At 48.1% G+C, this 12,798-nt stretch overlaps 1 protein-coding gene across 1 annotated transcript; it reads right to left on the bottom strand.

Annotated features, from left to right (window-relative positions):
* Nucleotides 1–8,481: 8,481 nt before the first annotated feature.
* On the bottom strand, nucleotides 8,482–12,338 carry LOC132254646 (uncharacterized). Its single transcript, XM_059740816.1, has 4 exons — nucleotides 11,309–12,338; nucleotides 10,490–11,074; nucleotides 9,234–10,366; nucleotides 8,482–9,133 (listed from the first exon to the last, which is right to left on the bottom strand). Exons 2-4 carry the CDS (start codon nucleotides 11,046–11,048, stop codon nucleotides 8,600–8,602), a joined length of 2,226 nt encoding a protein of 741 aa, XP_059596799.1. The 5' UTR covers nucleotides 11,049–11,074; nucleotides 11,309–12,338; the 3' UTR covers nucleotides 8,482–8,599.
* Nucleotides 12,339–12,798: the final 460 nt, after the last annotated feature.

Genomic DNA, 12,798 nt, shown 5'->3' with positions numbered 1-12,798 from the left:
ATACCCCACCGAGCACATCTATCATTTTCGATAGTTGATGGACTTAGTGGACGACAAAGAAGGGCTTTTGTGCCGAGTATTTCTAGCTAGGCTTCAGGGGCCTACTTTGACCTGGTACCACCAATTGCCACCACATTCCATCTTCAATTTCACTCAATTGTGTGAACTATTCATGCATCAGTATGCATGCAACACATGGCCTCAAAGAAGCGTTAACCATTTATTCAACCTGAGGCAGTCAACGGGAGAGCCTCTTCGAAAATTTGTACACCAATTTCTTAGTGAGATGGTACATGTGGATGGAGGCGACCAGAAGATCGCGATTATCGCGTTTAGAAAGACTCTCTTACCCAGTTGCCCATTGCTCATATCCCTGGCGAAAAGTAGTCTAATCATGATGGAGGAGCTCCTTGATAAAGCCAATCGCTACGCCAACAAGGAGGAAGAGCTCGGCCTACCTAAGTTGAAAAGGAAAATTTTTGAGGTGGACCAAACTCAATAATGGAAGGTCGGTGTAAAAAAATGAAACGGAGGCCACAAAAGGACGTCTAACAATTATGTAGCAATGACAGCCCCGCATGTCGAGTTCACCATCTCACCACAGGAATTGTTGCTCAAACTAAAGGATGACCTCAATTTCAAATAGCCCCCAACTCTGGAGAAGACGGTGGAGGGGTGAGATAGGACAAAATATTGTCAATACCACCGAACGCACAGACATCGCACTAACCAGTGCAAGGCCCTGAAGCGGTACCTAGAAAACTTAATTCAGCAAGGGGATCTCCAGCAATACGCAAAGTCAACTAAGTCACACACTAGCTCCCCAGAAGATCGCACCCTCAAAGACCTAGAAGAACTGCCAGAGTTGGAAGAGAAATCGCCTTCAATCATACATGTCATTGACGTTTGCTGAGCTAATATGTCAACCATGTAGAGAAAACAACGATGAAATCAAAAAACCCTTGCCTATTGGCAGCAAGCTTGATCGGGAATGTTTCAATGCACCAACATTTCAAGCTGTCTCACTTAGAATCCTGCTACCATAAATTTCACACCCCAAAATCTACAACACGTTTTCTTGCCCCATAATGACCCTTTAATGGTTACTCTATAGAGTGGTGTTTACCAAGTTCAGAGAATATTGATCGACACCGAAAGCTCAACCAACATACTATTTTACAAGTGTCACCAACAAACGGAGCAAGATTACCATAAGTTGGAACCATCCTCAACAATCTTGGTTGACTTCAATGGCAGGGCCACTCAAACTATAGGGCAACTAACTTTGGAGGTAGTGACAAAAACAGTGTGGGCAGAGGCACTGTTTTTAGTGGAAACATCAGTCTTGCCATACAACGCCATTCTAGGGCGCCCTTGGATACACTCTGTAGCTGCTATCACATCGACCTTCCATTAAAAGATCAAGATCCTAACCCTTAACGAGGTCATCGAAATTAAAGGAGAGCAGCTTGTTGCTCAGCGCCGCCAATTGTTAGTCATGAACGGCTCGATCGAGGAAGGTGGAACTTCTGAGTCCAGCAATAGTCGGTCATTGGTGACAAATAGCAATTAAGGAAACCCCTCTTACCCAAACCTAAAGAGTCATCGAAAAGGCAGGAGGTGGCAGAACCCACCTGAGAGGTGGAAGTTAGAGTTCGACCGGGACAAACAGTCAGCCTGGGCACCAACATCGACCAAGTAGTGCAGCATCAGGTGGAACACTATCTTCAGCAGAATATAGACATCTTCGCCTGGAATCCCCAGGACCTACCTGGAATGGATCCAAGGGTATTTTTTCACAGCTTGAATGTATCGCTGTATTTCCTCCCCATACAGCAGAAACTACAACGCTTTGCACCCTTAAAAAATATCAAGTAATAAATGAAAAATTGGACAAGCTTTTGGTAATAATTTTCTAACCTGGTTGGCCAACATGGTGATAGTCCCCAAGAAAATTGGGAAGTGGAGAATGTGTGTGGACTACACTAACCTAAACAGAGCCTGCCCCAAGGATAGTTTCCCGCTGCCCCAGATTGATCAGTTGGTAGGTTTGTAGGGACCCCTCCCCTTGGGAAACACGTGGCACGCAGCTCATAGTGACACGTGGCACGTGTTATCAGCCGGACCATCATTATCCGGATTCCCCTAAGGATATGCATGGTGTAGACATCCTATCCGGACCGCCTCAAGGAAAGGCAAACGACGTTTCATCTTCTCCTATCCAAGGAAGAGCAAACGACGCTGGCAGAGCGTACACATCCGGATAGTCTCCACAACACATCCGGATAGTCAGCATGAGCCATCCGGATATAAATCTTCTGGATGGTCAATTAAAGTAAAGCGAGTCTTACACGCAATCACAACAAGCAGCCATGGCCCACATCCCATCACCTGCAGAATGAGAAGACAAGAGGAAGTGACAGCAAGTCACTTCCCACGATCATTCTGCATAATCGCTTCCCACGATCTCTGACGGCCGCATCACCTACCATAGTCTCTGACAGCCATTCATAGGATGATAGTGCTCCTACTAATACCTATTGTCATCATCACAACAGAAAAGATCTCCTCACCATTAATGAGAGGAACAGTACCCCTGAAGCTGGATATATATACCTTCGCACGAAGAAGAAAGGGGATCTTCTGATAACCTCTTGATACCTAGAAAAGGCCAACTGATTTATATATCTCTTTCCCACCATGGCTAACAAAACCATCGGAGGGTGTGTCCGGACACCCTGTCCGGATGCCTTTTGCAGATGCAACCACTGAATCAAGAACCCCTTGTGTGTTGAGAATCACGTGTCCATCCATATAGCAGCAACGTGGACCATCGGATACGCGAGGCGACAACATTGGCGCCGTCTGTGGGAAACTTTTACTTTTTATTTTGATTCAGTCACTGGCAAAGATGGCCACACCTTCCCAAAGTCGATCATCTGGTAGAGAGGAAGAAGATAATCACGAATGGCGTCAAGCCATCGAAAAAAGACAGTTGGCAAGCGAAAAACAGCTAAAAGCTCTCCTCCAGGAGACGGAGAGGTTAAGGGAAGAAAACGCTGTGTTACGCATTCAAGCCTCAACATCAGGACCTCCTCGTCGTCAGCGCTCAAAAGGCCAGGTGGCAAACTCAAAACCAGAGCCAGAATCAATATACCCTGGGTCAACAGGAGCTATCCCAGGAACGTACAACGCAAGGCCCCATGAGCCACGCACACCCATGCCTCGAGCTCCCCGTGAGGAAAGCTCAGATTCCACTCATTTCTCAGCAAAAAGACAGCGTGATAGAAAATCACAGTTGTCAAGTTCTATGCGCGCAAGACTAGGCCCACAAGAGCCTGGGAGATCAAGGCCACCAGCAGCCACAACCCGGGCGCCACGCCCCGATCCTATGATCGCTCCCATGGTGCAGAACGTACCTCCGCATCGTGACCCCATGGTCACCCTAGCGATGCGGAACGTTCATTCACACCTAGCGGAACGACCAGCTGGGAGAAACCTCCCAAACGAGCCACCCATTGGCTCCATCAGCAAAAGGCTGGATGACATGCTCTCCACGCCCTTTTGCTCTCATATCACCCATTACGAGCCCCCAAGAGGATTCCTCGTACCAAAGTTTTCCACATACGATGGGACCAACGATCCCTTCGATCACATCATGCACTATCGACAGCTTATGACGCTCGATATTGGCAACGATGCATTATTATGCAAAGTATTCCCTGCCAGCCTTCAAGGGCAGGCCCTCTCATGGTTTCATCGCCTACCTCCTAACTCTATTGACAATTTCAGGGACCTCTCTGAAGCATTCGTGGGACAGTACTTGTGCTCTGCTCGACACAAGCAGAATATCAGCACCCTCCAGAACATAAAAATGAGAGACAACGAATCCTTGAGGGAATTTGTGAAACGATTTGGCCAAGCCGTACTCCAAATAGAGGTTTGCAGCATGGATGCTGTCCTACAAATCTTCAAGAGAAGCATTTGTCCAGGCACTCCATTTTTTGAATCACTGGCAAAAAAGCCTCCCACAACGATGGACGATTTGTTCAGACGTGCTAACAAATATTCAATGCTCGAAGATGACGTGCGTGCAGCCACTCAACAAGTTTTGGTTGCCGGACGGGCTTCTAGAGATAACGCGGACAGGCATGCCAAGCCTCCGGACCGTCCAAAACCAGTTGACCGGAGACAGGACGGGCCGAGTCGTCCGAATAGGCCGCCCGTCACACCCCTATCCGTATCATACGAAAAACTTCTCCCAATGATCCAAGGGTTGTCCGACTTCAGGTGGCCTAGACCCCTCGAAACGGACCCATCCATAAGAGACCGCAGCAAGAAATGCGCCTTCCACAAAGACCATGGTCATACAACAGAGACGTGTCGATCCCTCCAGTATCTAGTTGAAAGGCTCATCAAAGCAGGACATTTAAAACAGTACCTCCGCTCAGATACTGGAGGAAGGGACGTATCTCAGCATCATAACTCTGAGGCCCCGAGGGCCCCAGTCGCCCCCAAGGCTGTGATAAACTATATCAATGGGGGCCCGTCTGACGAGGAATACGATTCCAGGCGTAAAAGGCAGAAATTGCTGCGGGCCGCGTCAATACGCGAGCGCATTAATTCCATCCGGCCGGGTCTTACTGGAGAGGGCCCTCGCCCCATAGATGGGACAATCATTTTCCCACCAGTAGATCCCACCCGGACGCTACAGCCACATCGCGACGCCCTCATCCTCTCTCTAGAAATAGGAGATTTTGATGTAAGACGTATCTTGGTTGATCCAGGCAGTTCAGCCGATCTAGTACAAGCATCAGTCATTGGCCATATGGGACACAGTCTCGCGGGTCTCGAAAACCCCGGACGAATCTTATCTGGATTCAACGGATCATCAACAACATCCTTAGGAGACATTATACTGCCGGTTCGAGCTGGACCAGTCACTCTCAACGTGCAATTCTCGGTGGTGCAAGAATTGTCACCCTTCAATATCATCTTGGGACGCACATGGCTTCACTACATGAAAGCCATCCCCTCCACATATCATCAAATGGTGAGTTTCCTCACCAATGAAGGGCAAACTGACTTGTATGGCAGCCAGTTAGCCGCTCGCCAATGCTACCAAATAGCACGTGAAGCAGTCGCTAACCAGGAAGATGCATCTCCCCCTGAACCTAGCATTGCGCGCGACCAATAGCAATTATTGGGTCCGGTGGACAAGGATCCCCCGGTAGCAGATCCCTTACAAACAATCCAAATCTCAGAAGAGAATGATCACCTCACAAACATCAGTTCCCTCATGACACAAGAAGAAACCCAGAGCATACAGAATATCCTTCGAAGTAACCATGACATCTTCGCATGGACACATTCGGATATGAAGGGAATTCATCCCTCTATCGCCTCTCACAAGCTTAACGTCTTTCCAGCAGCCAGACCCATTCGACAGAAGATTAGACGATTTCACCCGGATAGACAAAGAGTTATCCAAGATGAAATTAACAAATTGTTGGAAGCCGGATTCATCAGAGAGGTATCTTATCCGGATTGGTTGGCAAATGTAGTAGTGGTACCAAAGAAAGAGGGCAAATGGCGAGTCTGTGTTGATTACACCAATCTCAATAATGCATGTCCAAAAGACAGTTTTCCCTTACCGCGGATAGATCAAATTGTGGATTCCACTTCCGGGCAAGGGATGCTCTCTTTCTTGGATGCCTTCTCCGGCTATCACCAAATTCCCATGTCTCCGGATGACGAAGAAAAAACAGCATTCATAACGCCACACGGCCTCTATTGCTACAAAGTCATGCCATTCGGACTCAAAAACGCTGGCGCCACGTATCAAAGATTGATGACCAAAATCTTCAAACCTCTGATAGGCCGCTCGGTCGAGGTATACATTGACGATATCGTGGTTAAAAGCAAAACTCGAGAGCAGCATATCCTCCATTTACAAGAAGTATTTTACCTCTTGCGAAAGTATGACATGAAGCTAAATCCTTCCAAATGTGCCTTTGGCGTGAGTGCTGGCAAATTTCTGGGATTTATGGTCAGCCAAAGAGGCATAGAAGTCAGCCCGGATCAAGTCAAAGCAGTCATGGAGACACCTCCTCCCAGGAACAAAAAGGAGTTACAACGCCTCACAGGCAAGCTCGTTGCGTTAGGACGTTTTATAGCCCGCTTCACTGACGAGTTGCGACCCTTCTTCTTAGCGATACGAAAAGCTGGAACGCAGGGATGGACGGACAATTGCCAAAACGCGTTGGAAAAAATTAAACACTGTCTTATGCATCCGCCCATCTTGAGCAGCCCCATGCCAAAGGAGAAGCTATATATGTATTTAGCTGTCTCAGAATGGGCAATCAGCGCCGTTCTATTCCGCTGCCCTTCGCCAAAGGAGCAGAAACCTGTCTACTATGTCAGCAGAGCTTTGGTAGATGTAGAAACCAGGTATTCAAAAATGGAGCTAACAGCCTTAGCTCTTCGAAGTGCTGCTCAAAAGCTCCGCCCCTATTTTCAAGCTCACCCAGTGATTGTACTGACCGACCAGCCCCTTCGTAGCATTCTACACAAGCCAGATTTAACTGGGCGAATGCTACAGTGGGCCATCGAATTGAGCGAATTTGGAATCGAATTCCAACCCAGATTATCCAAAAAAGGCCAAGTAATGGCCGACTTCGTGCTCGAATATTCACGAAGACCCGACCAGCACCACGAATCAGGTGAACAGGAGTGGTGGACTCTACGAGTTGACGGAGCCTCACGCTCATCAGGCTCTGGAGTTGGGCTCTTATTGCAGTCCCCAACTGGGGAACATCTGGAGCAGGCCATCCGGCTGGGATTCTCCGCGTCTAACAATGAAGCAGAATACGAGGCCATCCTGTCCGGATTGGACCTCGCTCTTGCGCTATCCGTCTCCAAACTCCGAATCTACAGCGACTCGCAACTAGTGGTAAGGCATGTCCAGAAAGAATATGAGGCTAAGGACTCACGCATGGCGCGATACTTGGCCAAAGTAAGAAGCACCTTACAGCAATTTACCGAGTGGACAATTGAAAAAATTAAGCGAGCTGACAACGGGCGCGCTGACGCCTTGGCCGGTATAGCTGCTTCCCTCCCCATCAGAGAAGCCATTCTATTGCCTATCCATGTACAAGCCAATCCCTCTGTCGCAGAAAATTCCACTTGCAACTCCATTGAAGCAGACCAAGCGGATGATCAAGAATGGACGCATGATATTGCAGAATATCTCCGGACAGGAACTTTACCCGAAGATCCTAAACGAGCGCACAAAATCCGGGTGCAAGCTGCCCGTTTCACCCTGATTGGGGGGCACCTGTACAAGCGATCCTTCACAGGGCCTTATATTCGCTGTCTTGGGCATTCAGAGGCCCAGTATGTGTTAGCTGAGTTACATGAAGGAGTATGCGGAAATCATACGGGAGGACGATCCCTAGCACATAGAGCTCATTCACAAGGATACTATTGGCCAACAATGAAGAAAGACGCGGCAGCATATGTCCAAAAATGTGATAAATGTCAAAGATACGCTCCCATTCCACATATACCATCAATCGCATTAAAATCGGTCTCAAGCCCATGGCCTTTCGCGCAGTGGGGCATGGACATAGTGGGACCCCTCCCAGCAGCACCCGCCCAAAAGAAATTCCTTCTTGTCGCCACTGATTACTTCAGTAAATGGGTAGAAGCTGAAGCATATGCAAGCATCAAAGATAAAGATGTTACCAAGTTCGTATGGAAGAACATTGTTTGCCGTTATGGGATTCCCCAAATCATCATAGCTGACAACGGTCCACAATTTGACAGCATTGCATTCAGGAATTTCTGTTCGGAATTGAATATCCGGAATTCATACTCCACGCCACGTTATCCTCAAAGCAATGGCCAGGCGGAAGCCACAAACAAAACTCTAGTCAATGCCTTGAAGAAAAGGCTGGAGCGAGCCAAAGGGAGGTGGGTGGAGGAACTACCCGGCGTCCTGTGGGCCTATCGGACCACACCCGGACGACCAACAGGAAATACTCCTTTTGCCCTCACATATGGAATGGATGCAGTCATTCCCACTGAAATAGGTCTTCCTACTATCCGGACTGATGCAGCAAAGCAAAAAGATGCCGACACAGAACTAGGAAGAAATTTGGACTGGGCAGACGAAGTCAGAGAAAGCGCATCCATCCGGATGGCAGATTATCAACAAAGAGCATCAGCGCATTACAATCGAAAAGTCAGGCCCAGAAACTTCAAAAATGGTACGCTAGTACTTAGAAAAGTTTTTGAAAATACTGCTGAAGTAGGCGCAGGAAAATTCCAAGCCAATTGGGAAGGACCCTACATAGTGTCTAAGGCAAATGAAAATGGAGCCTATCATTTACAAAAGCTAGATGGCACTCCGTTACTCAGACCATGGAATGTGTTTAATTTAAAGCAGTATTATCAGTAGAAAGAGTACACAAGTGCAAATGAGAAAGAAGTAAGTTTTATTGATATGAGTAAATGTAAATTACAAAGAGACATCCGGACCACAAAAATATACAGAAGGAAAAATTACAGCAGAAAAATTGCAAGAAGAGATAAACTATCAGGGAGCAGGTTTCTCATGGAGCTTCTTTTCTTCACTTGGAGGAATTGAAGGGGTATCTCGCTTTATACCGTTCTTCTTCATGCAGCAGCGATACCCAAAGATAAATGTATCATCCACTTGTCTCTGGTAATCCGCTGCAAGGTCCTCCCTTTCCACAGCAAACTCCCGTTCAAGTTCCTCTTTTTGCACATCCAGACGCAGCTGCAAGTCTTCCTTCTGCTTCTTTTCATTCAAAACTTCTGTCCGGAGTCGACTCAATTCATCCCTTAGCCGGGCTGCCTCACCCTCCGCCTCATGAAGGCGGCCCGCAGTTGATTCTTCTTGACCCTTTGCCTCAGCCAACTCCACCCGGAGGGCTTCATTTTCCTCTCGCATGGTGGATAGACTGGCCTCAGCCTCCTCCATTCTCAGACGTAGTTGATTTTCAATCTCTTGGTGCCGAGAGGAGAAGGTCTTCATATAGTCTGCGGTCTGCAGCAGCTGAGTAAAAAGAGCGTGTTGTTGAGACATGCTGCGGAGGCCCCTCACCAGCTAACACACAAACAAGAAAAGCAAAAACATAAATCATACTACAACAAACACATCAGTGCAACAAAAAGTCAAAAAGCAAAAACACAAGACAGCGGCGTACCGTTTCTATCATATCAAACATCTTAGCAGAGGGCTTGATGGCTTTCCAGTCAGGAGTAATCTGCTTTAACTTAGCTTCCAACTCCGCGTAGCTGAAAGGGCTAGCGGGAGCGGCATCATCAGCAGATTCCTCCTCGGATGAGGAAGGAGAGGGTAGCTCGTGTCCCGGAATCGGAGCCCCCATATTTTCGTCCGGGCACATAGGTCCGGATGCATCCTCAGCCGGAATTATTGCCGGAACGGCTGAGGTCTCAGTAGCCATCTCCACCTCGCCTCCATCCGGATGAGCGTCATGAGCAGAAGCGCAGCTAATTTCAATCTCTTGCTGCCGCTCTTGAAGCCGCTCAAAGAGTCCGGACTGTAGATCGCGCGTCAAACGCGGCTTCTTGAGGGGAGGCCCTTTCACCAGGACTATAGCCAAGCGATCCGGGTCGTCGGAAGGCTGACTTTGGCTTTCTGCCCCCGCTTCCTCCAACGGGGCCGTTTCAGCTGCATCCGGATTGAGGTTGCCCGGATGGTTGATAGATGCAGCTTCCTCAGCCACGTTGGCTAGACGCGCAGCCGCGACTAAGGAGGGACCTGAGTGATTCAACCCCGACATGCGCCCGGGGCCGCTTGAGATAGAGTGCGGAGCAGCATTTACTGGCTCCTCTATCATTACTTCCCCCTCATAGGTAGTTTGTGGAGGAGGAAACTCCTTGGGAGGAGTGGGTTCCTTCGCATCCTTCCCATGCTTCTTCACCAGCTTCCCCCTTTTTCCTGAAGTTTTCTTCGGAGGGGAGTCCGGACCCCGCTTCTGTCCGGGAGCCTTCCGGATAGTGCCTTCAGTCTTTTTCTGATCTCTATCCTCCAGGAGCTTTCGCCGCCTTTCAGCGTCAGCTTCTTTAGCTTCCTGATAGAGGGGGAGCTCTTTCACTGTATAATGCTCCCCAGGCACTATCTCATCCTTTGCCAATTTCCTAGGAAGGATGTTGATAACATATTCCTGGGGCTCCCGGACGACCTCTGTCAAATTCCGCGCCGAGAGCAATGTTTTGTAGGCCCTCTCCTTGGGATCTATTTCAAATAATTTGCAGACACAGGCAAAGGATGCCTTTTCCACCCAATCCACAAGGTGGCCCCTCAATTCCAAACCTGCATTGTCAGCAACAAAAGGTGAGAATTCCGCCCGGAAAGATCTGGAAAAATCAGCAAAGCAAAATCTGGATAAAAAAAAAAAAAAAAAAAAAAAAAAAAAAAATCGCAAAACAAGATTACCCGGAATTTTTAGGGTATAATTCGGAGAAAAAGGCCTCGACGGATGCTGCGATAGCCCCGCCCATCCACCCCAGATTGCCACCAGCCCCTTCGCCCCTCCCTTTGTCGAATCTGGCAGTTCTGTCACCATTTGAAGGGAGGGCAGGTGAGCGGACACACTGAAGATATCATTCTTTGCTTTCTTCAGGGAATAGACAAAGAACACCTCCAGTAGCGTCAGGTCGAGGCTGTACAGCATGTTGATGATGCTGCATCCCATCAGCACCCGGACAAGGTTGGGGTGAATAAAGATAGGGGGAATTTGAGAGAAGTGGAGGAATTCCTTGAACAACGCCGGCAGAGGGAACCGGAGCCCCGCGTTGAATTGTTCCTTTGTGAAGAGGATAGCGTTTTTTCCACCTTTCTCAGTAGGCATAGCCGCCTCCTCGTTCACCAGGTCTATCAACACGTCATGGGGGATCAGGAATCGCTCCCGGAACTCCTTCGCATTTAATTTGTCTATCGCCTTTTCGCTAGCCTCGCTGACCCGGACAGACGAAACAGTCTTTTTTGGAGCCATTCCTTACCACAAAGCCAAAGCAAAATCTACACGCAAAAACAATGCAAACGGTTCAGACCAAGCAATCAGAAAATACACAAACCCTAACTCAAAGCCGTCAGAAAAACCCCTCAAAAACCCCTCCAAACAACAACAAAGTACCAACATTCAACAACAATTGCAAACGACTCGTCCAAAACAATGCCCAAGCAAGCCAGAAAGCAAGTGTAAAGAACCAGCAAACGCAACCAAAGGAACGGCAGTAGCAAAGAGATACGTACCAAATACAGCACCGAAGAAGAAGAACGGGTACCGCCTCGATACAAAATCACCAGCAGCAAACCAACAAAGTCGCGATACAAAAGCACTGGTACAAAAGAGCTTTCGGAGTTTTTTTTCTCTCAGAAAAGCAAAGGGCGTAGAAAAAGCAGTAAGAAGAAAGACTCTCAAGAGAATGCAGTAGGAAAAAATACAAAAAGAGGTACAGTACCCTATTTATAGCAGGACAGCCCCTCGGAAAGCCAAACCAACAGCCATATTATCATTGAAACGACATATTGTCTGGGGATACGCAGGGTCGGCGGCTCGTCATAAAAGCCTTTTTGGCTTCCGCACCCCCACTCGCCACGTGGCCCAGTCAGACGAAGGGACTTCTTCAGTTTTCAAAAGCCAGTTATTTTTAACCCGCCCATTTTTTGGGCAAAATAGGCAAGTTAAAAAGGGGGGCAATGTAGGGACCCCTCCCCTTGGGAAACACGTGGCACGCAGCTCATAGTGACACGTGGCACGTGTTATCAGCCGGACCATCATTATCCGGATTCCCCTAAGGATATGCATGGTGTAGACATCCTATCCGGACCGCCTCAAGGAAAGGCAAACGACGTTTCATCTTCTCCTATCCAAGGAAGAGCAAACGACGCTGGCAGAGCGTACACATCCGGATAGTCTCCACAACACATCCGGATAGTCAGCATGAGCCATCCGGATATAAATCTTCTGGATGGTCAATTAAAGTAAAGCGAGTCTTACACGCAATCACAACAAGCAGCCATGGCCCACATCCCATCACCTGCAGAATGAGAAGACAAGAGGAAGTGACAGCAAGTCACTTCCCACGATCATTCTGCATAATCGCTTCCCACGATCTCTGACGGCCGCATCACCTACCATAGTCTCTGACAGCCATTCATAGGATGATAGTGCTCCTACTAATACCTATTGTCATCATCACAACAGAAAAGATCTCCTCACCATTAATGAGAGGAACAGTACCCCTGAAGCTGGATATATATACCTTCGCACGAAGAAGAAAGGGGATCTTCTGATAACCTCTTGATACCTAGAAAAGGCCAACTGATTTATATATCTCTTTCCCACCATGGCTAACAAAACCATCGGAGGGTGTGTCCGGACACCCTGTCCGGATGCCTTTTGCAGGTGCAACCACTGAATCAAGAACCCCTTGTGTGTTGAGAATCACGTGTCCATCCATATAGCAGCAACGTGGACCATCGGATACGCGAGGCGACAACAAGGTTCACTATCGGGGCATGAGGTGTTGTCATTCTTGGATGCTTACAGTGGGTACAACCAAATCCCGATGCATCCTGATGACGTCTAGAAGACAACATTTATCACATCATATGGGACGTACTGTTATAAGGTGATGCATTTCGAGCTCAAAATGCGAGGGCCACCTTCCAACGAATGATGGCCCGCATATTCGAAAAACAACTAAGACACCATGTTGAGGTTTATGTGGACGACCTCC

This window comes from Vitis vinifera, chromosome 11 (genome assembly GCF_030704535.1).
Source record: "Vitis vinifera cultivar Pinot Noir 40024 chromosome 11, ASM3070453v1".
NCBI lineage: Eukaryota > Viridiplantae > Streptophyta > Magnoliopsida > Vitales > Vitaceae > Vitis > Vitis vinifera.
This window is presented reverse-complemented; position numbering and strand designations above follow the sequence as displayed.